Source organism: Sarcophilus harrisii, chromosome 2, assembly GCF_902635505.1.
Source record: "Sarcophilus harrisii chromosome 2, mSarHar1.11, whole genome shotgun sequence".
Taxonomy (NCBI): domain Eukaryota; kingdom Metazoa; phylum Chordata; class Mammalia; order Dasyuromorphia; family Dasyuridae; genus Sarcophilus; species Sarcophilus harrisii.
In genome coordinates, this window is record NC_045427.1 from 33,601,310 (window position 1) to 33,627,682 (window position 26,373).

At 39.7% G+C, this 26,373-nt stretch overlaps 2 gene segments (V, D, J or C); both read right to left on the reverse strand.

Annotated features, from left to right (window-relative positions):
* Positions 1–516: 516 nt before the first annotated feature.
* On the reverse strand, positions 517–1,419 carry LOC100916691. The segment is given in 2 exon segments: positions 517–916; positions 1,227–1,419. Coding segments are annotated over 2 exon segments (438 nt in total).
* A 14,349-nt stretch (positions 1,420–15,768) lies between these two features.
* On the reverse strand, positions 15,769–16,638 carry LOC116422041. The segment is given in 2 exon segments: positions 15,769–16,218; positions 16,534–16,638. Coding segments are annotated over 2 exon segments (378 nt in total).
* Between the last annotated feature and the right edge of the window lie 9,735 nt (positions 16,639–26,373).

The window sequence follows — 26,373 nt, forward strand, 5'->3', positions numbered from 1 at the left end:
GGAGCGCCAGATCAGGAATCTCAAAGACTCATGTCCCTGAGTTATTTTGACCTCAGAGAAGTACTAGCTTGTGACCCTGGACAAATCACTTAAACCTGTTTATTTCAGTTTTCTTACCTGTGAAATGAACTGGAGGAGGAAATTGTAAAGCCCTCTAGTATCTCTAATCAAAAAAAAAAACCCAGTGGAGTCAGAAAGACTCAGACATGACTGAAGAACAGCAACAAGTTTCTGTCATTGCTTCAAAGAACTCAAGGAAAGCCTCCTCAGCAGAAACTTGGGTTCCAACAAGAGAAACACTTTCTTTCCAGGCAAAAATATCAAATGTACCTGAAATATCACTATTTCCATGTAAGTAATCTCTCCTTGGTTTCTAGGGGGTTTTCCTACCTCCCCTCTGTCTTGGTCATGCAGACAGGGCTTGTGACTGACAAGGCTGAGTTAGAAAGGAGGGGACCTGGGGGACCAGAAAGGGGAAGCAGATGTGAGCCTGCCCAGGGAGCAAGAACTGCTCTGTCCTGGGGACCTCAGAGAAGGCACCTGCTGCTCTGAGCTGAGTCCACTGAACAGCCTGGGGAGGTTTTTGTTGGGCCCTGAAGCACTGTGGGAGGGAATTCATAGCCCTGCTGACAGTAATAAAGTGCAGCATCCTCAGGCTCCAGGCTGCTGATTGTGAGAGTGTAATCTGTCCCAGACCCACTGCCACTGAACCTGGCAGGGACCCCAGATGCCAGGCTGTTAGCCCAGTAGATGAGGAGCCTGGGGGCTTGACCAGGTTTCTGTTGGTACCAGTTTAAGTAGCTATAACTAGAACCAGATACACTCTGACTGGCCTTGCCGCTGATGGTGACTCTCTCTCCTGCAGATCTGAACAAGGAGGCTGGAGACTGGTTCAGCACAATGGCTCTTTGGGAATCTAGAGAACCAAGAAAATTAGGAGATAGAAATATATTCATATCCAAATTAAATTGTAAGAATGAGAGATTTTTGTGGAGATCTCTCAAATATCACGACTGGCAAAAAAAAGTTGTATTGTCAACAAGAGACAGAAACCATTTTCCCCAGACTTACCCATGTTTATAATCTGGGATCTGATTATGTTTGTCAGCCTGTGTCTGTTTATGTTGTACCTAAGCTTATTCATCCATTGGATCAAGAGGTCATTACTTTTTCATCCCTGAAAACCTGTGATCTCCAAACCCCTTCACTGCCCTCCAGTGTCTTACCCTGAGCCCAGAGCACCAGGAGCCAGAGCAGCTGCCATGGGGAGCTCATCCTAGCCTTCAGAGATCTATGCAGAGAGCACTCAGAGCCCTGAGGGGGCAGGAAGGAAGGAGGAAGCTTTTATGTCCCAAGCAGCACTCTCCCTCCCCCCAGCTCCCTTGGGTCTCCAGATGCAAAAGAGCCCCAGGTCTGGGAGGAGCCTCTGAGTCCTCTGGGGGAGGAGTCTTACCTTACTTTGTTATGTCCTCAATGAGAGACCTTAAGATCAAAGGCAAGGTCAATATTGTACTGGTTGCAGCTGGTTGTGGATAAAAGAAGGGAGGCTTCTCTTTCTACTTTAGGACTAGATTCCCAGGAACCAGGACAGGGCTACTAGCCCTGGAAAAGAGGCAGAGATGGAGGAGCTCATAGCTTGTAGATCTTGTAGATGCTTCCTCGGACTCTGCATATGTGATACAAATAGTGTTCCCCTTGAACTTTTAGGGCTGTGGGAGGGAAACTCTGAGGAGCTCTCCTCTGGGAGACACCTGCCTCAGGGAATCAAGATAAAAGGTTTTATTCTGTTATCTTGGGGGAGTAACTGCATCCTCTATTGAGTTAAAAATTAGTCTAGTACTACCCCAGTAGCTTATTCAATTGGAAATATTGGTCTGATAATCAGCTGCCCCAGCCCCAGGCCAGGATTTGGCCATAAAACAGAGGCCTGTCTACACACTCTTTACAAATCTCCTCATTAGGGATTTATTCTTTCTTAGCGAAAAATAAAACTTCCTTTTTTTGCCACAATTTTCGGGTTCACGGATTCTTTTCACATTGGACCTGCGTCTCTCCAAACAGAGGGGATCTCTCCCCCTTATTCCCCCACCTCATCATATGGACCTGATTCTCTGCCTCCTTCTGCTGGAGAAGGTGAGAACTCCAGGAGGCAGTGAGGGGTCTGACTCAGACCAGACATATCCTAGCCTGTGCCCTTGGGAAAAGACTAGTAAGGCTTGATTCCTGTGTAAATGGGTGTTGTCAATCACAAATGAAATTGCTGTAGTTGTTCTGAGCATCATGAAGGAAAAGGTTATGTCTTCCCTTGTCTCCATTTTCCCACTCCAGACATGCACTAACAGTGAGGACACACACTTATATTCAACCCCTATCTTGGCAGGGACAGTTTGTAGAAATTAGATCAGGGTAAGTCTTGTGCCCAATTTGAGGCTGTGCAGGTGATAGTGACTGGCTCACAGACATAGAGAAGACAGACTCTTTCACTTCTGTCCTGGGGGATTATAAACCTCCCTCTTCTGGTTTTTCTTCTCTCCAATTAATCACCAGTGAATGAAAACTTGACCAGAAAAAAAAAAGTTTTACCTGATTTAAAAAAAATTTTTTTTTTTGCAATTATATATAAAAACATTTTTAATATTTTAAAATTTTGAATTCCAAATTCTCTCCCTCTTCTCCCATTCACTGAGAAGGCAAGCAATTTACAAGTGTACAATAATGCAAACCATTTCCAGGTTAATCATGTTTTAATAGAAAATACAGATAAAAATGAAAAATAAACTATTGTGCTTTGATCTGCATTCAGACACCAACAGTTAAAAAAAGAACTCATATTAAACAAAGTACATAACAAAGTATTGGGGATACAAATGAAAAAGCAGATATGGTCCATGTTCCTAAGATATTCATCATCTAAGGGAAGATTCACCTTAATAATCATAATAATAATTATTATTATACAGTTATTATTATTTAAATAGCATTTACCAACTGCCTTAATAAGTGAAATGTACATTTAAAAGGCTATCCCATTTCCCCCCTTATAATCCAAAACAGATAGGTGCTATTATTTACTAAGACCAATATGGGATTTTATACCCATTTTGTAAATGAGGAAATGTGAGACAATCACAGTTCAAGTGACATGGTCATGTTGAGGTGTGAGAAATGAGGATTGAGAGATCCCAGATAACAATGGGGTCCCCCTTGGCCTGTCATAGGCTTTGTGAAAGAATTCACAAACCCCAATGGATACAGGCAAGAGGTTTGTGGCAAGAATAAGACAACTTTCTTAGAGGGCAAAATCCTGTTAGGTCTTTTTGCTAAAATGGGTTTATACTGAGAAGCAACTCGGTGGGCATTCCTGATTAGGAATTAGAGATAGATTGACAGACCTTTAATTATATGGGGTTTGTTTTGGTCGGGAACTGGGGTACCTTTCAATAGAAGGTGGTGATCATGCCTCTGGCCAAGATCTCTAATTGAATAGGAGATTACTATCTGGGAGTTTTCCCTATGAAGAGGAGGGTGGGGCCCCTCTCAGAGGCTGGGAGGGTTTGAGACTCAGGACCACCCTCCACCCTTCCCCCAAAGATTTAAGGGGACACAGTTTACATCAGGGCCTTTCCAACCCTCCCTTCCCTCCCCCCCCCCACTAAAGATCAGGGGGACAGTTTACATCAGTCAGAGTTTCACAGCTAATAAGTGTTTGAGGCAGGATTTGAATTTAGGAAGAACCATGTACTTTGGCATCTTCTCTACAGGTCCTAGAAACTAAGCACTAAGAGGTTAAGTTATTCAGGAACACAGCCAGCCTGGGTCAGAATCAGGACTTGATACTGGGTTTCTTGATTCTCAGGTTACATCTCTATCTATTATTCCATTTTGACTCATCTATTCACATACATTTAATCATTATTAACCATATCTGTATCATCTATCTATATCACCTCTATCTACCTTTACTAGGAAAGGAAATTGATACAGAAAAATATTGAAAATTTTGTTATCTCAGAGACTCAATTTCCCAATCCTGCTTATCAACAGTGTTGGGGGAGCTCTATTGAGGAAGGAGACCCTAGGTCATCATTTTTATATTATCTGTTTTTTATCATGTATCCCTATCTGCAATTTAATCACTTTCTTGCTCCCTTGGGGAAGAACTGAGACACAAGGGCTTAACCTCTTCTCCTCATGGGGACCTATCAGATTTTTCTTAAAATTGCCTATGAAAGCTGGGACCACCTTGAAGCCATTATTGGTCTTCATCTCTTCATACATTGCTACAAACCTCCCTGCCCCCCCCCCCAAAAAAAATTAACCCAACTTAAAATAAACTCTTTTAATTCTCTTTGTCCTGGGTTTTGCCTGATTAATCAGGGGAAGGCCTCACTTAAATTCAATTTACTTTGAAGTTAAGGCATCACCTACCTAATTTCCTTGGTCCTCTTTGGGAAAAAAAAGACAGGCAACAATTTGGGCTATTAGAAGAATAATGTTGCCCTCCCCTGGTCAGTGAGAGAAAGAATAGGAGGCATTCTTGATGTTCCCCATTTCCCCCCCAATATCCCACAACAGGGGTTGCTACAGCTAGAGTAGGGACCTAAGAAATCATTGTAGAGGGGATTAAGGTCCAGCAGCTTATTGTAGGGTAGGGTAGACATAAGCTCTCCAAATAGGGTGAGCAAAATAATAAAGATGTCCCATTTTAGGTTTTTCCCCTCACAACAATCCTGGGAAGATGAATGCTCATATTAGTCCCATTTGATGATGGAGGAGATAGAGGCTCAGAAAGGTTTTGTAGTTATTAAGTTTTAGGGGAGAGGATTCAAATCCAGATCTTTATGTTTTAGGCCCATTATTTTATGAGTCTTAGTACATGGATATTACAACTGATTCTTAAAAAAGTCTATCATCATATCAAATAGACTTTCCACCTCTGAGCACAGTTGGCTCATAAATGTAGGAATCAAGTCTGATAAGACATCTACTTCACTATTTCATGACATTCATCTGATTGGGATGTGCCAACTTTCTGAGTACAAGATGCCATCTCCTATCTCTGTGTATGTACAGGGGAAAAATCCCCTTTTCCTGTAATGTTTTCCTTCCCAACCTCTTAGAATCTTTGGTACTAATGTTTGGAGAGGTTTGATAAGCTGTTTTCTGGGCACAAAAATGGAGTTGATCTTTCTTTTTCACCCATGGCAGAGTAGCAGAAAGTTTCTACCAATTTACTCACTACTTGGTCCAAAAAAGTTATTTGACTGCAGAAGCAAAACCTGGGTTGCTGCAAAACTTACAAGCAAAAGATGTCTCATTCTTGTTCCTGGTGTCAAGCAGGATAACCAATGTTCCTTCCTTCCCCTTTATTAGCAGTTTTCTTAGGAGCTTGATCTCTGGGTACCTCCAAAGGTTCACTGACATCCTAAAGAAGAAGGAAAGAGGAAATGTATCTAGGCAAATTTCTATGTTACTTGTAGCAGACTTTGATTCACCATAAAGATATTTTGCTCAGACACTTTTAGTCATGTCCAATCCTCTGTGAACCAATTTGGAGATGCCTGGGCAAAGATACTGTATTGGCATATTAACTGATTAACTGACTTGGTTGGGGTAGCACAGTTACAATGCTAGTGAGTTTCTGAGACCAGATTTAAATGCAGGAACATGAGTCTTCATTATTCCAGATCCAGCACTCAATCCACTCCATCACTTAGCTATCCCATAAGGGGTAGGGGTAGTTGTAATGTCTTGTAGGACAGGATGGGACAGGAAGAGAAAAGATATTGAATATCAAACTGAGCACTTTGTATTTTATTCTAAAAATGAGAGGAAGTCCTTGGAGTTTGATTAGAAGTATAGCAACAGGGTTATATCCGTGATTCAGAAATCTCACTGTAGTAGCCGTGTGGTTGAAGGCAGAAGACATAGACTGGAAACAGGGAGACCACTTCATTTTGTGAAGGAATTGCAACAGTCAGGAATGGGATAACAAACCTAGAAATGAATGCTTATGTTTCTATGAGAAGTCATTACCCTCAACTGCAAATCTTCAGATTGGGCATAAGGGTTTACACAAACTCAGAAACAGAATCCTACTCTAGATTACTCAGCATCTCCTTTGAGGCCTGCCCAGTGGCAGCTTGATATTCATAGCTTTATCATGAATTTTCTATCTTCTCCAGTAGAAGTGTTAGTGGGTCAAGTTCACTTGCAGGATCAGGTGACGCAACATCAGAACCTACCAGCTGGAAGCTCTTCTTGTTTTCTTTATAGTCTCCCAGAGCTTGAGCTTTAGTCCTCCATGGGAGACATAAAAGTCCATTGCTACTAATCTATAGCCAGATGCATGTTTTTCTGTATAGACACAAAGCATCCATTTCTCTATGCTCATGAAGATACACATATATGCAAGTCATCCCAGAAACAGTTATCAATCACATGACTCTGATGGATTAAACTACATTTAAAACTCAGGGGGCCCTTTGCAGAGTGGAAGCAGAAGGATTTTTCAAAAGCCCCACTAAAAACATAAAAATCTTGCCCTTCATTGGCCAACACCTAACCAAAATAAGGTCAAAATGGTTTCATGATTTAGACATAAGGAAGATATTATAAGCAAATTAGGAGAACAAGGATAAGTCTATTTCTCAGACGTGTGAAGAAGGAAAGAATTTATTACCAAAGAAGTAGAGATCGTTATGAAATGCAAAATGGATAATTTTGATTATATTAAATTTAAAAAGTTTTTGTACAAACAAAATCAATGCCATCAAGATTAGAAGAGAAGCCGAAAACTGGGGGAAATTTTATATACAAAAGTACTGATAATGGCCTCATTTCTTTCTTTCTTTCTTTCTTTTTAAGAATTAGAAATTTTTATTTTTTATTTTTTATTAAAGCTTTTTATTTACAAAACATATGCATGGGTAATTTTTCAACACTGACTCTTGCAAAGCCTTCTGTTCTAAATCAACCCCTCTTTACCCCCACTCCCTCCCCTAGACAGTAGGTAGTCCAATACATGTTAACTATATTAAAATATATGTTAAATCCAATATATGTATATATATTTATACAGTTATCTTGCTTCACAAGAAAAATCTCATCAAGAAAGAAGAAAAAACCTAAGAAAAATGCAAGCAAACAACAGAAAGAGTGAGAATGCTATGTTGTGGTCCACGCTCAGCTCCCACAGTCCTCTATTTGGGTGTAGATGGCTCTCTTCATCACTGAACAATTGGAATTGGTTTGAAGAGAACCACATCCATCAGAATTGATCATCATATAATCTTGTTGTCATGTAGAATAATCTCCTGGTTCTGCTCATTTCACTTAGCATCAGTTCATGTAAGTCTCTCCAGGCCTCTCTGAAATCATCCTGCTGATCATTTCTCACAGAACAATAATATTCTATAACATTCATATACATAGTTTATCCAGCCATTCTCCAATTGATGAGCATCTATTCAGTTTCCAAAAGTTCTCATTTCTAAAATATATAGAAAATTGACTCAAATGCATAAAAATACAAGCCATTCTCCAATTGATAAATTGTCAAAGGTCATGAACAGACAGATTTCATTTGGAGAAATTGAAGTCATTTGTAGTCTTGTAAAAAAATGTTCTAAATCACTGTTGATTAGAGAAATGCAAATTAAGACAACTCTGAGGTACCATTTCACACTGCTCAGATTGGCTACGATAACAGGAAAAAATATTGATAAATATTGGTGCGAATGAGATTGTTGGAGTTGTGAACTGGTCTAACCATTCCATAGAGCAATTTGGAACTGCGCCCAAAGAGCTATCAAACTATGTACACTGTTTGATCCATTGGTGTCTCTACTAGACTTGTATCCCAAAGACATAATAAAAAAGAGAAAAGAACCTACCATGTACAAAAATGTTTGTAGCAGCTCTTTTTTGTAGTGGCAAGGACCTGGAAACTGAGTGGATGTTCTTCAGTTGGGGAATGGCTGAATAAGTTATGGTATGTGAATGTAATGGAATATTATTGTTCTATAAGAAAGAATCAGCAGAATATTTTCAGAAAGGCTTAGAAAGACATGAACTGATGCTGAGTGAAGTGAATAGAGCTTGGAGAACACTGTATACAGCAACAGGAATATGGATTGATCAACTCTGATGGACATGGCTCTTTTCAAGTGTGAGATGATTCAAACCAATTCCAATAGACTTGTGATGGAGAGAGTAATCTGCACCCAGAAAGAGGACTTTAGGGACTGAATGCAGATCACAACATAGTGATCACCTTTTTGTTGTTCTTTGCTTGCTTCTTTTTCTTAGTTTTTTTTTCCTTTTTGATCTGAATTTTCTTGTGCATCATGATAAATGTGGAAATATATTTTTTAAAAATTGCACATGTGTAACTTAGATTACTTGCTGTCTAGGGGAGGGAGTGGGAAGAAGGGAGGGAGAAAAATATGGAAAACAAGGATTTGCAAAGGTGAATGTTGAAAACTATCCTTGCATGTATTTTTTTTTCTTTTTTTAAATTATAACTTTTTATTGACAGAACCCATGCCTGGGTAAATTTTTTTACAACATTATTCCTTGCACTCACTTCTGTTCCGACTTTTTCCCTCCTTCCCTTCACCCTCTCCTCTAGATGGCAAGCAGTCCTACACATGTTAAACATGTCACAGTATATCCTAGATACAATATATGTGTGCAGAACCGAATAGTTTTCTTGTTGCACAGGAAGAATTGAATTCAGAAGGTAAAAGTAACCTGGGAAGAAAAACAAAAATGCAAACAGTTTACATTCATTTCCCAGTGTTCTTTCTTTGGGTGTAGCTGATTCTATCCATCCTTGATCAATTGAAACTGAGTTAGATCTTCTCTTTGTCGAAGAAATCCACTTCTATCAGAATATATCCTCATACAGTATCATTGTTGAGGTATATAATGATCTCCTGGTTCTGCTTATTTCACTTAGCATCAGTTCATGTAAGTCTCTTCAAGCCTCTCTGTATTCATCCTGCTGGTCGTTTCTTATAGAATAATAATATTCCATAACATTCATATACCACAATTTACCCAACCATTCTCCAATTGATGGGCATCCATTCATTTTCCAGTTTCTAGCCACTACAGACAGGGCTGCCACAAACATTTTGGCACATACAGGTCCCTTTCCCTTCTTTAGTATCTTTTTGGGGTATAAGCCCAGTAGAAACACTGCTGGATCAAAGGGTATGCACAGTTTGATAATTTTTTGAGCATAGTTCCAAATCACTCTCCAGAATGGCTGGATGTATTCATAATTCCACCAACAGTGTATTAGTATCCCTATTTTCCCACATCCCCTCCAACATTCCACATTATTTTCCCCTGTCATTCTAGCCAATCTGACAGGTGTATAGTAGTATCTCAGAGTTGTCTTAATTTGCATTTATATGATTAATAATGACTTGGAGCATCTTTTCATATGGCTAGAAATAGTTTCAATATCTTTGTCTGAGAATTGTCTGTTCATATCCTTTGACCATTTATCAATTGGAGAATGGCTTGATTTCTTATAAATTAGAGTCAATTCTCTATATATTTTGAAAATGAGGCCTTTATCAGAACCTTTGACTGTAAAAATGTTTTCCCCGTTTATTGTTTCCCTTCTAATCTTGTCTGCATTAGTTTTGTTTGTACAAAAACTTTTCAATTTGATATAATCAAAATTTTCTATTTTGTAATCAATAATGATCTCTAGCTCTTTTTTGGTCCTAAATTCCTTCCTCTTCCACAGGTCTGAGAGGTAAACTATCCTGTGCTCTTCCAATTTATTTATAATCTCATTCTTTATGCCTAGGTCCCTTGCATATATTTTGAAAATAAAAAGCTATTACTAAAAAAAATGTCTTGCCCTTCTAAGCTGTCTTATTCAGGGTTCGAAGCACTCTTTCTACTATAAAGGCCAGGATAATCTCTCTTCTTTGATCATTAGGTAATAGGTGCTCTGGTCTTAGGATAAGAAATAACAGAATATTGGGTAGGTTTAGAAGAGAAATCATTTTGAGGGTTAAATTTCTGATTTCCTCCATCCAGCAGGTGGGAAAGCTTAGACACAGCATAGGCTGGCAGATGTTTTTTATGCATAATGATGGAATGGATCAGACATTGAGGTCTCTGTGAAAAATGAATCATGTCTTCTCTTTACAGCAATTATAAGTGACTGTCATTTCTTTGAAGCTTTATTAGCTTCCAAAAACTTGTTACATTCATACACTTGGATGTTTCATATTTCTGTCTTGTGATTCTTTTGAGTTCCTGTATTCCCCAGGATCCATTGTACTGACCTAGTCTCTAGCCTCATTGTATAAATCTGAGAGAGACAGAGATAGAGAGAAAGAAAGAGAGAATGAGAAATAGAGAAAGTGAGACACAGACAAAGACAGAGAAAAGAAAATGAACTCCTTATATGAATATAAGTGTGGGGTGGAGTTCTATGAGAACCTCTTACCAGTCCTAAGTGATATTCTTTGCTCAATAGGGGACAGGTTCCTACCCACACATGGGATCTCCATTGTGACTTTGACACCCTTGTCTACATGCTTTATGTTCTCTGTGAAGTCTCAGGGGCCAACATCTCTGTTTAAGAAGCTAGAGTGTTGATGTTTTCACTGCTATTCATTAGCCCTCAGGACTACCCTTATGACTGGAACATAGGGAGAGTAGCTTCAGCACCAAAATTCATATCATGGGATTTCTGGCTCTTTGATCCCTAATTGGGGCAATAATTGGGGTCATAATCATGTGCAAATAGTCCCTGAAGAACTAATAAAAATTAATCCATTAGATAATTAGAAGTAAAGGTCTGATAATGGAGATTAGATTAATTCCTTGGTCCCATGTTTTAAGGGTAATCCAGTCAGAAATCCAAGTTATGTTGAAACCCTGAGGCTAAAATTTCTCTATAAAACAACTTATTCCCCATGTCTTTACTGCTATTACCCAGCCTACCACAGAACTCTACATCATGGTGTCTTTCTCCTTATTCCCCGCATGCCCTGTGGTATCTCCCCTAACTCCAATATATTTTTCAACCCCACTTCTCACTTCTTTTTTATGGTGCTAAGTCCCTTTCAGGATTTAGCCTGCCAGCTAAAGACATGCCCTAAACTCATGGGGTGTTTCCTTTCTACTGGGTAATTGGGACTTCCTTTAAAGAACTTATATTTCCAAATGATGTAATATGATTTTGTAGTCTCCTAATTTTAGGGAGGGCTTCTGTTCTGGCAGTGAGTCAGGAAATCCTGGGTCTTTTGGTTTTTGGAGTCTGCCTCAGAAAAACTCCCATGCCCAATCTATCTGATTCTGAATAGACTATTTCTCAGTTCATTTCTGTCTGATGATCTAGTCAGTGATACTCAGATTTTGGAGACCACTCTCAGTTTAGCTGGAGACTACTCCCTAGTTCTACCCTTGGGCCATAGAATTGACATGTCTATGGTAGAACCTGGATGAAAGTATCTCCTTTGCTTCTTTTTCTTTAGTGGATTCCCTTAGAAGTTGGCCTGCTTTGTAATGGCATTACCATTACTTTCAGTAAACTTTATCCCTTGATTAGGAGATGGGTTCAAGCCTGGAAATTTTTTTGATTCACCTCATGACACCAGTATATGACCCCAAGCTTTTGGGGTCCCCCTTTCCCAACCTCAACATTTGCTGGCCCATATGGGGAGAGTCTGGTTTCCCCTAGCTTGATTCTCTCCTTTTCAAGGTAAGCCTCTTATTTTTTTTCTCCTACAATCCTATAGGTGGGACACCCCAAGTCACTGGGAGAAGGCTTGTCTGGGTCATCATGAGCTCCATCCTCAGCAAGTTTTCCTGGATTGGGGATGCCAAGACTAGGAAATTCTTAACAATTTTTGGCAAAATTCCTAGGGAACCTTTCACCACCCTTTCACCTTCTCTGGGACTAGAAAAGACAAAAATGCTATAGAATAGTTTTAAGGAAAATTTTACAGCTTTTTGGCAAAGATGTCCTGTCACTTTCTGTGTTTCTGCATCTCTGTGTAGAATGTTTGTTCTGTGAACTAAATTAAAATTGCAACAAAAAAATTCTGAAAAATCTCAGGTGTGGGGATTGTTAGTAAGATATAACCCATCTCTCTGTTTGTTACTCTTCTCATCTCAGAACTATAGGGAAATTTAAATTCTGCCTCACCTACAAGGGAAACAAAACTATGGGGACCCTATAAAACCTTACCCAAACACCCCCAACCCAGCTTGGGAGAATGAGGAAGGAGTTAGAGTCAGGCTCCGTGGTCAGCATTTTCTGAGCCCTGGCACTAGTCACCCCAGTTTTCAGTAGGTTCTGTCCAGGAACTGCCTGAGAAGAATTCAGGTACCCCTTACAGCACCCAGAAAGCTAGTCAGCCTCTGCAATTGGTAAGACCACTATTCTCTGTCTCAATTACAGATATGTATTAGCTATGAAGTTTATGACAAATTATTTTATTTCTGCCTAGTTTTCTAATTTGTCAAGAAAAATAATAGATGTTGTTATGAAGTGCTTAGCATAAAACATGCTATATGAATGTTAACTGCTGTATTATATATAATTGCTTTAAACCATGCTGTATCAATGTTAACTACTTTATTGTATATAAATGCTTCATACTTGATAACTTTATGGGTTTTTTTTTAATGTGACCAACAGATAAATGATTTTTAAGCAATTTTAAAGGAAAGCCCACTAAAAGGATCTATTTGCACTGATAATGTTAACAGAAGAGTTTCCCAACTTTAAAACTAGTTATCTAGAGTCAGACTTCTGAGGGCCCTGTCAGTAAAAACTAATACCTTTTTCTGGCTCAGAAAAGAGAAATGATTTGCATAAATTTGGAAAATAACCAAATTGCAATTCAGTTTGTCTAGGCTAATTAATTAAAGTTAAGTCAATTTTAAAATTTGTTCTATATAAATTTTAAGAATTGTCTTGTTTTCCCTAAAACAAAAGGGAAAGTTTTTCAAGGGAATAGAAACTACAGCTAAGACTATTTGGCAATTATTTAGGAAAATTCTGAAATTGTTAACTAAGTTCCTTGGAGTTATTGCCATCATGTTTACCTCCTTATCAGTTATCAGTTTACCTCCAAGTGTGAGGTGTGAACTCCTTTCCCTCTTCACAGAGTGGGGAAGGTAACAAACAGAACAGCCCACCAAAGCACTAAAAGTAGTTAGCAAACTCAGCCCCTTCCTTCCCTAGGATCTCTGTCAACTCCCTTTAATTGTTAAACTTGCCAGGTTTCTTGAAACCATCAAGGTGAGCATCATCAGCCCTGAGAAACCTGTTTAGTATAAAGTCTTATAATGATTGATCCTTTGCACCAAGATAAGTTTAAACATATAAAACATATTAAAACAAAATATCTTTAACAGGTTTAAGTCCTGATAAACTTCTAAAATAATGTATCTAGCCCTAAGCTGCAACTGGTAGAATTTGCTATAGAGAAAAAATTGCTTGGGACTGATAGTCTTTTGAGTTCTGAATTTGATTGCCTGATCATCAAGTCAGTAGCCCATCTTTCGAGAGAGAAAGCTACAGAAGTTAGCCTAGAGACCTGAAACTTCCCAAACTCAGCTGTTAGGAAACAGCTTTGGGGTCTTTAATAATAGGAAATGAAATAGCTGCAGAGGAGCAGACCACAGGGCAAGGGCAAGAATAGGCTCAATTTTTAGCTGCTGCCATATTCAGGAACCATGGTGCTTCATGCTTTAGGGGTCATGGACAGAGCCATTGCCATCAGGAAGGGCCCTGAAAGACTGTCCAGCTTTTTGTGCTTCTCTCAAAGCCCTCCCATAATCCCTCTGAAATCTGGGAGGGAGTAGATTCCTCGGTCTGGGTCCAAGGAAACCCTGGGTGAGCTACTCGTGCCATCCCAGCTTTACTGTGCCTAATCCCTATACTCTTCCCACTCAAATCCCAGGGTATAAAGATGCTTTCCTTTGTGTACATTGCATAAAGGGTCATAATTGACCCTTGAAGGGGCAAATCCAGGGGAACATACCTCTACAAATGTACATGGCTAGTATGGGTTTGATGGCATCTTGATCTGCAACCCCACCTGAGAGGCTTCTCTGACTGCAGCCATATAAATCTTTAACTTCCAACCCCATTATCCCCCCATGAAGGGCTATGAAGTTCTTTGTTTACCCACTGATAAGATTGATAAGTAATCTGATCACTTTGTTAAGATCCTGAAAGCTAAACTAATCTCTTCCTCAGGCCAAATTTGGTGTCCTTGGGATGACCCTCCTGCCTTAGAATAGTGGCTGCCACAGCTCTTCTAAATCTCTAAGCTCACCTTAGGCTAACCCCCCACCACATTCAGAGCATTTTTGTCCTCACAGAATTTTAGAATTGGGGAAAAGAATGAAAGTGAACATCTATACTGACTACAAATATACTTTTTTATATTTTGCACAGTCATGGGGTTATATGACAAGAAAGGGAACATTTTGATAGTAAAAAGTTCTATTAAATATGCAAAGGGAAACAGGCTTGCAGATTCGGCTGCCAATGCTGCTACCCATTTGCCCCTGATCATGGCATTTTTACTGACTCCAGTATTGATGCTGTATTTATTCTGCCATCTAGCTGCCCCATCATAGCTCACTTTCCATATAAACTGAAATTATCTTTATAGAGATTTTGTCCTCTACCAGGACCTTCATTTCATAGAAGGAAATATGGACATATAAGAAAGTTAATGTAAAGAAATTTGGTGTTAACAATTGTTTAAACTTTATGCAAGTCCACTCCTGTGATTTAGTGCATGAGGTTAAAGGAAAGAATCTGGGAAGCTTACGGGAATAGGAATCCAATGGTTCGGTGAATAAAATCTAGGAACTGAGCCAACCCTCTCTTCTTTTCAGTGGCAAAGGTGACCAGAAAACCCTCTAGTACCAGTAAAATGATTTGTGTGCTCTTGGTCCTAAAGGGAATAGAGGCCTTCTTCCACCAAGAGATTCCTTGGAGCAGAGAATAGAGGCAAAGATACCTAGTACAGATGTCAAAGGAATGGGGGTGGCCCTACCACCTACTCTCCTTGGAACTCCCCAATGCCTGATGGGAGTGACACTCCAAGCCACACAGGACACATATTAGCCTGAGTTAAGCAATAAAACTATGGTCCTAAAATTGCTGGAAATGAGTCTCGAAGTGAAGGGTGAGGGAGATTCATCTTGACTTTTATCCAAGCTCAGGTCATAGAGAACCCAACCATATGGAAGCAGTATTGCCAGAACTGGAGGGAAAAAAGCATCTGCTCATATCATGGCAGCCAGGTAGCACAGAGGAGAGAATGCAAGGCCTGAATTAAAATCTAACCTGAGACACTTACTCCTATGTGATCCAGGGCGAGTCACTTAACCCTGTTTACCTCAGTTTACTCATCTGTGAAATGATCTGGAGAAAGAAATGGCCAACTTTTCCAGTATCTCTGCCAAGAAAACTCCAAGTGGGGTCAGGAAGACTCAGACATAACTGCAGAATATCAGTAAGTTTCTGTTGTTACAGAGAACTCAAGCAAATCCTCCTCAACAGGAACTTGGGTTCCCAATACTTTATGATGAGACAAAAATATCAAGTAAACCTGAAATATCAGCTTTTCCCTGTTTGGGATTTTCCCCTTGGGGTTTCCCAGAGGCTGTGTGATCTCCCTCCCATCTGCCTTGGCTGAGCAGACAGGACTTGTGACTGACAAGGCCGAGTTAGGAAGGAGGGGACCTGGTGGACTAGAAAGGAGAAGCACTGGGAAGTGTGAGCCTGCCCAGAGAGCAGGGGCTGCTCTGCCCTGGGGACCCCGAGGAGGCACCTGCTGCTCTGAGCTCAGTCCCCTGGACACACTGGGGAGGTTTTTGTTCAGGCCTGAAGCACTGTGGCAGGTATTCCATAACCATGCTGACAGTAATAATGTCCACCATCTTCAGGCTCCAGGCTGCTGATGGTGAGAGTGAAATCTGTCCCAGACCTACTGCTGCTGAACCTGGCAGGAGCCCCGGATTCCAGGCTGGTAGCATAGGAGATGAGGAGTCTGGGGACTTGGCCTGGTTTTTGTTGGTACCAGTACAAGTAGCTATTACTAGAATCAGATACACTCTGACTGGCCTTGCAGCTGATGGTGACTCTCTCTCCTGGAGATCTGGACAAGGAGGCTGGAGACTGGGTCAGCACAATGGCTCCTTGGGAATCTAGGGAACCAAGAAAATTAGGAGATAGAAATATATTCATGTCCAAATCAAATTGTAAAGATGAAAGATTTTTGTGGAGATCTCTCAAATATCACATGACTGGTAAAAAGTTGTATTTACTATCAACAAGAAAAAGAAACCATTTTTTCAGATTTAACCATATTTTAAATCTGGGACCTTGATCATGTTTGTTGGTCTCTGTCTCATTATGTTGTGTCTGAGTTTTCTCTCCCATTGGAACAAAGAATCTTTACTTTTCTAGCCCAGAAAACCTGTGATCTCCTAAACTCCACTCAGTGCCCTCCTGGGTCTTACCCTGAGACCAGAGCACCAGGAGCCAGAACAGCTGCCATGGGGAGCTCATCCTGGCCTTCAGAGACTGTGCAGAGAGTACTCAGAGCCCTGAGAGGGCAGGAAGGAAAGAGAAAGCTTTTATGTCCTGGGCAGGGCTCCCTGTGGCTCCCTTGGGGCTCCAGATGCAAAAGAGCCCCCGGTCTGGGAGGAGCCTCCCCTCAGGGACCCTGGGAGCCCCAGAGAGTCACCCTGGCTGAGCCTGGCTCTGGGGGAGAAGCTTCACTGTTATGTCCTCAATGGGAGACTTCAGAAGGAAAGGCAAGGTCAGGTTTAGTGTTTGACAATAGATAGCAACAGTTGCAGCTGGATATGGATAAATGGAGGAAGCCTTCCTCTCTGCCCCATGGCTAGATTCCCCAGAGCCAGGAAAGAGCCTGAAGCCCTGGGAAGGAGGCAGAGATGATAGGAGCTCCCAGTTTGGAGACCTTGGAGGTGCCTGCCCTGACTCTGCTATGTACTTGTCCCACTGCTTCCCTCTGCTGGATAAGGTGTGAACTCCAGATCCTACCTGGTATCCACGGTAGGGGTGTGGGGCAGGTGAAGGAGTTTTGTCAGACACTCCATGAGATTACTGTAGTTGTTGTGAGCATCCTAGAGGAAAATGTTAGGCCTAATCTTGTTCTCATTTTCTGATTCTAGATCTTCACTAAAAGGTGACAACCCAAACTCTGATATATCTGACTGTGATTGCTTCTAGAAATGTGGATCCAGGTAAATCTGCAAACCAAATATGAGACTAGGAAGATGAGGGTGACAGGCTCCGAGGAGGAGACAAGGGACTGAGAGAGTCATTGTCTTTTGTTCATTATTTCTATCTTGGGTGATTGCAAGAGCCTCCTACCTCCAGTCTCTCATCTCCCCAAGCAATTGAGAGTGAATGAATATGTGAAGAAGCATCATGTTTTTCCTGCTTTTTGAAATTTTTTTCAATGGTATCTAAATACAATTTTTAACATTCCTTTTTTAAGATTTTGAGTTCTAAATTTTCTGCCTCCTTCTCTCCCCTGTATGGGATAAACTGAGTGAAGACCCTTTAATAAGGATGTGGCTTCCATCTATGCCATAATTATTGATGCGGGAAAGATTCCAATCTTTGATTCCCAACCCCCCCTAGCTAATGTAAATTACCCTTTGACTCACAAATCCTGGTCCCTTTGAATTCCAATAGAAGATCCGGACCTGTCCCAGCCCCACCCGGATCTGAGCCAACTTTGGGGCTACACCCCAAAGCCCCTCGAGCTAAGTCTCCTATTACAAAAAGGCTACGCTGGGAACCCCTCTTTGCAGAGATTCCAAACATGCCAGCCACGTGAGGACCCTCTGTCCACTGAACCCTCTGTCCAGTGCCCTCTTTCTCTCTACCTTCACCTATCTCCTACTTCTAGACTCAGTAATAAACCTCTTTTATCAATCTAGCTCTTGGGCTAATAAATGCTTTTATTGGGGACTCACGCTGCTACTAGATCTCATTTACCACCGTATCCTTGCACTGAATCCAAGGGGGTTGCAGTGGAGCTCTGTTTGACTCCCTGTACCCCAAATCTGTCACTAGACCTTAACTAAATCCTAATTTCATTTAGGTACCCCAAATCTAGACCTCAACATTTGGTCCACATCTCAACATTATGACTTGAGACTTTGCAATAACAAATTGAGCTATAGCTAAAAACTTGCTGGTCTTCCATTGTCTTTGATGAACATTCCTTTCCTGTTTCCCACCACCTCTAATTAGCATTTCAATATTTCTTTTAAAGGTAATGATGGCGTTGATTTTCTCATCAGAAGATACTGCTGGTAGAGCAGTTCTCAAGGGAAATTTAAATTAAGAATTTATTATTTACTTGTATTCTTTTGTTTTGGGGATAGATTTCTTTGGTTAACATATAAACCTGGACTGTCCCAGACCATGAGAGAAAAGGTCAAAGTGGGGAGGAGGCTTTTGGTCTATTTAATCTAGTGCTTTGCAGTTTGTATTCTGCACTCCTGTAACTGACCCTTCTCTGCTGAGAGGTGCCCTTTCTGGTGAGATTGTAATGGTCAGATACAGCTTCTAAGGGAAATGTGGCAATAGCCCTAAGCCCACCAGGCCTCCGCAGTGTTTAGCTCCACAATGCTGGCTGTATGTTAACAATCTGTTGGCCAGTAATAACAAAAATTCTGAGATAATAATGAGGAACACTCTAAACCACTTTTCAACACCACTTCTTAGACCCCTCCTCAATTCTCCCTCTAAGCCACAAAATTAGCATAGCAGTGACATGAAGCACCTGATCTCTCTATCTTTTTCTTGTAAATTTATCTTCTTTTTTCCTGGTTCTTTGCTAAATTCATTTGGGACTTAGCCTGTTTCAATTGACGTCACAGTTATAATAAACTTTGTTCCTTGACTTGGAGATGGATTTGAGCCTGAGAATTCTTTTGAGATACCTTGCAACATGAGTCTGCTATCTATCCCAACATTTTGGGATCTCTCTCTGAACTTCAACATTTGGTGGCCATGTACGGGAGAGTCTGGTCCCCCCGGTTTCATTCCCTTTTTCTCAAGGTAAGCCCCCATTTTTACTCCCTCAATCCTATAGCTGGGACACCCCAAGTAACTGGGAGAAGCCTTGTCTGGGTCATCTTGTAATGTTAGGGAAACTGAGGCAAGACAGAAATTGGTTTTTAATATTTTAATTGTGGAGAGTTTAGGCTAGCCGACCAAATTGAACTCATGTTCAAAAATCATTTGGTCCAGAGTGGCTGGGGAACATATTTATATAGCAAAGCAAGCAGGTGATACAGAAGCAAAAAGAATGCAGGCAGGTCATCAGGCAGCTGTTATGCAAAAAATGATATTTCTCACAGCCTAAAGTAATAAGTGGAGGCACACAATGATGGGAATGGGTTTGGGATGGATATAATAATGGGAATAACAGGATTCATACCATGATGGGAATGAGCTTCGGAGCACCTTCCAGGGTCAGTATTTTCAGGGAACAATAACTGATCTTATCTGTAGAAGCACCTCACAGGTGTGATGCCCAAGTAAGCAGAAGTACAGAAATAGACAAGGTCACTCTATGGTCATGTTTGTCACTTTGAGCTAGTGTGTGAGACTAAGTTCAGGTTTTCATGAGAACCTTACAGGGTCCTTTTTGGTTCAGCTCCATGTTCAACAAATTTTTCTTTACTGGGGACTTGGAAAGTCTTGCAATTTTTGGCAAAGTTCCCAGGGAACATTTACCACCTTTTCACTTTCTCTGGGATGCCAGTGGAGATGAAGTGCTATAGAATGGCTTTTGTCAAAGAAATTTTATGTTTTTGGTAAGGATGGGCAGTCTTCTTTCTTGTCACTTTTTCTGTTTCTGCATCTCTGTGCAGAACATCTGTGTCATGTTTGTTCTGTTACCTAGATTTTGTTACCTAGAAAGATTTAAAATGCAGCCAGTAAGAAAAAACTTCTGTGCTCTGGTTAGAATGCTGGGAAAGGTTTCTTAACATCCTTGACTCCCTTCTTGAAAGGAAGAAAATCCTTCCTTTTTCCTGTGGGCCTCAGCTATGACCAAGCTGGGGGCTACAGAAATAAAGCTAGTTAATTAAAATGATAGAACTGCTAAAATAATATCTTAGTAGATTGTCAAGATTTTGAGAGCAATGATTAAGAAATTTGCCATGTAGTTATTTTAAGACTACAAGAAAAAATTCCTATAACATTGGGAATAATTCTGGGAATTTGCTCCATTCTGAAAGAAAAGAAAAAGAAAAAACAAAGTAGGTAAGGAGCAACTTTTTGCTAACCCTTCCTTGACTCCTACCTTTTCTGGACTCCCCTTTTGCTACTTAGGGAAAACACCCCAGAAGGTATTAAGGGACTTTCTCCATTACCCTGATCACTCAGCATGCTTCACTCCCTGGAGTCCTGGGTGTATATAAATTGTGGGGATTACTAACAAGATCAATATAACCCAAGTCTCCCTGTTTGCTAACTACTCTCATCTCAGATAAGATTAAAAAAAGAGAATGCTAAAGAATTGTAGAGAAATTCAAATCCAGCCTCTTCTATCTAAATGGGAAAAGCAGAAACAGCTGTGGGCCCTCCTACAACCTTAGCCTCTGCTCAAGTTTGGATCCTTCTGTCTCAGTTTCCCAGTTTTGTTTCTATGTTTCCCACCTGATTATTCCTGAGTCTGGCTATGAGGTGAAATTGTTACTGCATGATTGTTATCAAACAGAGCTAAGGATGCTTTATCCTGTCATGTATGTACTCTCAGACTGAAGCCTGGAGGACCTGTTTTTTTGCTATTATAATCATGTCCCTGCTTTTTCTTCTAATAGCAAATTTCTTTGACCCTTGCAAAACCTTGCATTCCAAATTTCTTCCCCTTCTTCCTCCTCTCCCCTAGTTGGCAAGTAATCCAATATATGTTAAATATGTTAAAACATATATGTTAAATATGTATATGAATATGTATTCATATTTATGTAATTATCTTGCTGCACAAGAAAAATCAGATCAAAAAAGAAAAAATGAGAAAGAAAACTAAATGCAAGCAAACAAGAACAAAAAGAGTGAAAATGCTATGTTGTGATCCATACTTAGTCCCCACAATCCTCTCTCTGAGAATAGATGTCTCTCTTCATCACAAGATCATTGGAACTGGCCTCAATCATTTCATTTTTTTTAATTAAAGCTTTTTATTTTTCAAAACATGTGTGGATAATTTTTCAACATTAACCCTTGTAAAACCCTATGTTTCATTTTCCTCCCTCCTTCCTCCATGCCTTCCCCTAGATGGCAAGTAGTTTTCCCTTGTCTCATTTGTTTCTCCTCCTCAGTCTGGACCCCACTAGGCAGTGCCTGCTCTATGCCCCTCATCAGCCTGAAGCAACTCCAGAAGATGAGACCTTTGTCCCGTTGTCCCAAATGATTTTGGGTTTGGACTGCTTGAGAGGGAAATGATGGGTTACAGCTTTCAGGGAAAATGTGGCAGTAGCCCTGGGGCCACAAGACCTTGGCAGTCCTAGTTCCGCAAACAATGCTGACTGTGGAGTAACAATCTGTTGGTCAGTAATAACAAAGTTTCTGAGAAAATAATGAGGTGCATAACAAACCACTCTTCAACCCCACCTCTAAGGCCTCTCCTCAATTCTACCTCTAAACCATACAATTAGCACTGACTAACACATGATCTCTCTAATTTTTTCCTATAAATTTATTTTCTTGCTACTGATTTTTTGCTAAATTCATTTGGAACGTAGCCTGCTTCAATTGGTGTTAGAGATATAATCGTCTTTGCCTCTTGACTTGGATACAGGTCGAAGTCTGCAAATTCTTTTGATTAGCTTCATGACTATGGTCTGTGACCCCAATATTTTAGGGTCTCCTTCTGAACCTCAACATTAATAAAAAACCTTTTTTCTTTTTCTTACTCTGAGAGTCTCTAGGTTTAACTTGGGTTCACTGTCTCATACACCCCTCACTGAGAAGGAAATTACATCTAAGAGGCCAAGATGGCAGAGTAAAGAAAAGTTATATCCATCCAATGGTTCAAAACACATTTGCAGAAAAGCTAGACAATGAAAAATAAAGTAAAATAATGTGCTTTGATCTACATTCAGACACTATCATTTGAAAAAGAACTTACCAAACTATGTGTGAAACAAAATGCTGTGACATATGATAGAAAAGCAGAAACAGACCATGTTCCAAAGGTGCTCATAATCTAATGCAAGATGGAATCTAATATTCATAATAATCGTTATGCAGGTAGCATTTGTTGACTGCCTTAAAGTGGGGAAAATACATTAAAATTTTAGTTTATTTTAATAATTGTATACCAATTGATTGCATGGAAGGCCCATGGTATTAGCTGAGAGCATTGATAATGGGTTATTATACCCAATTTGTTAGATGAAGAAAGTGGGACAAAGTTGAAGCAACATGATATAAAAGTTTCTAAACTAAAATGTCTGAAGCAGGATTTGAAGTCCGGTCTCTCTGAATCCACATCCAGAGTCCATTCATTGGACCAGCTAGTTTATATCAATATAGGTATTGATATAGATATTGATTTCTCCAGATATAATTTGGTAAGACAAACTCCCAATCATAAGCACCCATATAAAGTTGTATCTTCTCTCTAGGTCACAGTCTTAGTTTTCAGTACTCAAAGATTAAAGAGTTGTTCAGGAATAAGGACTGAATCAGGACTTGATCCTGGTTTTCTTGATTCTCAGGTCATTTCTTTGTCCATTCTAACATGCTATCTCAACTAATCACATATAGTTTGATAATTGGGAACTATATCACCTATCTATGTCATTTTTATGATCAACATCATCTGAGTCTCTACCTCTACTGAGAGAGGAAATGTGGACAGAGAGACATTGAAAGTTCTCTTGAGTCAGAGACCCATTGTTTCCAGCTCTGCTTATCAATCAGTGTTGTGGAGACGCTGGTGAGAAAGATACAGGTGAGAAAGGCAGCAACTTTTTGTATTACTTTCTCTTTGTCACATACCCTCAACTGCAAATTAATCTATTTTCTTGCTATCTTGGGGAAGAATTAAGATTCAAGGGCTCACCCTCTTCTGCTGATGTGGTCCTATCCGAATTGTCTTAAAGTTACCTGGAAGAGCTGACTCCAATTTGAAACCATTGCTGATCTACAGTGGTAAGCCCATCAACATGTAAAATCACCTCATTTTAATTCTTTTTGTCCAGGGTTTTTCCTCATTAATCAGGGTGAAAGTCCAAATAAGGAATTTTCCTTTCAACAGAGAGAAGGAAGGCTTAAGATGCAATAACCAATTTTTGGAAATATGAGCTGGAACCCACCATGGATCCAGGAAAAGACTTTTAGCCTTAGCTAAGTGTCCATTTTACTAATTAATTAACCTTGCAACTTTCATTAGACCCTAAACCTTTCTGAGTTAACCAAGGTGATTGATGAAATCAGAGTGGAAGGACTTGAGGAAATTATCTAATCAAACTCTCTCCCCAATATATACCTGAACCCACAGGATTTACATATAGGTCAGAAGGACTAAAAAACAGAAAAGGCAAGAATCCTAAGGCATTAGATCAACAGAAACTATTGTTACTTTCCCTCTTCCACATGGTACCTTAAACCCAAATCGCTGTAGAGCTCATTGATTGGCCAACAAAAGTTTCCAGACCAAGTAGGGCTTGGGGTGATGGCCTCAGAGTAGATGCAAATCCAATTCACTGACAAAAGAAGACATGAACTTGACCTTGAGAAGTATGGATTATGAGTGGCTATGAGAAGAGCAATCGTGCCTCCTACTGTTCACCACAAAGGAGGGACAGTAGGAATTCATGTTTCTCGTTCTTTTTTTCAAGATGCAACAAGAGAGACTGTTAGAGCTAGAATAGGTTTAGAAATCACCTAGGAGGGGGGTAAGGTCCAACCATTCATTGTCGGGCTGGACAGGAGCTAGCCAACTACAGAGAGTAAAGTAGTAAACCAAAAGCTTACACATGTACAAAAATGTATGATTTACAAACCATTTTACTTTAGGTCTTTTCGCTCACAGCAACCCTGACAAAGTGGGTACTCCTATTAGTCCCATTTGATAGTGGAGGAAAAGGAAGCTGAGAAAAGTTATGTGGATATCAAATTTTCAGGGCACAGGAGGATGGAAATTCAGATCTTCATAATTCAAATCCATTGCTCAGACCCTATGTAGCTCATATATATTACCACTGATTCCGGAAAAGAATACCCCCCCTCCAAATGGAGGGTATTGACTTTTATTTTACATTATTTTATTTATTATTATTTATATAATATTATTTATTTGTTATTTTATCTCTTTACAGTATTATTTCTTTATTATTATTTATTGACTTTTGTCCTGTTACTGCCTAAACTATGATTCTTTTCCTTTGAAATTTAGTACAGAAACTTACCTGGTCTACAAATCTAATTCTCCTGTTAATTACTTTTTCACTCTTGGAATCTTCAAGGAAATCTGCAATCCTTGAGTAATATAGATAAATGCTGGAGTTTCTGGTCCAGTACCACCACTAACTTATTCTTCAAGGATATCTCATCCAATATCAAGATCTCTGACCTCAAAATTGGACACAAAGAAGAATGAGCGTTTCTTAATTACAAGAGAGAAGTTTGTTGCTAAGCAAGTAAGGATCACTAATCCTATTTTTGGAAAGACAGGCCTGAGACTACCAAGGATAGTTGGAAAAAGACTGTCAGCCTTGGAGTTTGTCCTGGCCAAGCAACACATCTTAATAAAACAGGTCAATGGCTGCCTCAGTTGAAGCCAAAGACCCTTAAGTTAAGATGCAGTTTTTTTGAAGGCTTAAACAAAGAACAAAATAGAGTAGGTAAGAAAAAATAAAATTGACTTTAGGATTGGTGACATTATGGGGGTAATGAATCTCGACTGACTCATAGAGATAAAGTACAGGGGACAAGATGATTAACTGAAGTCGGAAATTAGGGGCTTTCAACAACCCCTTCCTTCTCTCTTGTGACTGAGAAATATTCATTGTTTGAGTCTAATTTCAAGGTCAAAGATATGGACACTGGAACAGAAATCCTGGAAGGATAGCTTGGTTGTGTTACTGGACCAGACACCCTGGTGTTCACTTATATTTCTCAAGAATAGCAGATTTCCTTTAAGTAAGGGTAAGAGAGTAGTTAGCAAGAAAATTCATTTTCTAAATTAAATACATTGCAGTTCAAATACATTTCTGAACTAAGTTTTAGAAACAAAGAATGGTGATTTGGGCAGTAACAGAACAAAATCAATAAATGATAAATAGGTACAATTAAAAGTGTTGCAGTATCAATTTAATTTTCTCAGTTTTCTCTTTTGACTATTGAGAGACCTCTGTCTTCTGTGGATCATTTATCTATACGATTTTTAACAAGATCAATAGAGTCTGATAAAATAAAATTTTCAGTTGCAAGTTTAGAACACACTTTCATAAAGAAACTAATGAAAAGCCTAAGTTATATAGGTTGTTCAGGGAAGACTAGAAACTCTAGCTTTAGGTCTGCTGGGTCTATTTTTTAGGACTTCTTCCCACTTTTGGTGCTCGTCATCCAACTCTCATCTTGATTCCAAGAACCTGTAGCATGTTCAGTAACCTCACTCCAGTAAAAACCATCTTGACAGATGGACTAACAGACCTCAAAACATTTGATGAGTTTGGAGGGGGTCTATTCCATACATATAAAGACTGCCCTGAATGAATATATTAGTGTGAATAATTTGGCCCAATAGGTAATGAGGTCATGGAAGAAGGTACTTAGTTAGAACTTAGAACTTAACTAGGCACTGAAGATGCCAATCTGAGCATTGCTAGGCATCTTGAGTTTTTCCTGCCCCTGAATCTGATGACCCTGGAAATGAGAGTGAGGCTGATGACTTTTGGGGGATTTGACCTCACTTAAATCCTCACTTAAGTCAAAACACATCAAATATACCATTTTATCTTTTAGACTTTACTATTTTATTATTGTCTAGCAATTAACTCCAAAACCCCCCCAAAACCCACGGTAGTTTTCTCCCAGTTAATACCATACCTTCCATATATGGAACAATTTGTTAAAGAAAATAAAGAAAGTTTGAATACTGTGGATAAGTTCACTTACTTTGATCCTATACTTTCCAGGAATGTACACACAGATGATGAGGCATACATACATTGACAAAAATAGCTGTGTTTGGGAAGCTCTGAAGATGTGTGGGAGAGAAAAGGAATAAGACTACCTACCTAACTGAAGATCTCCAAAACTGTTGTTCCAACCTCATTACTGTGTGATGGGAA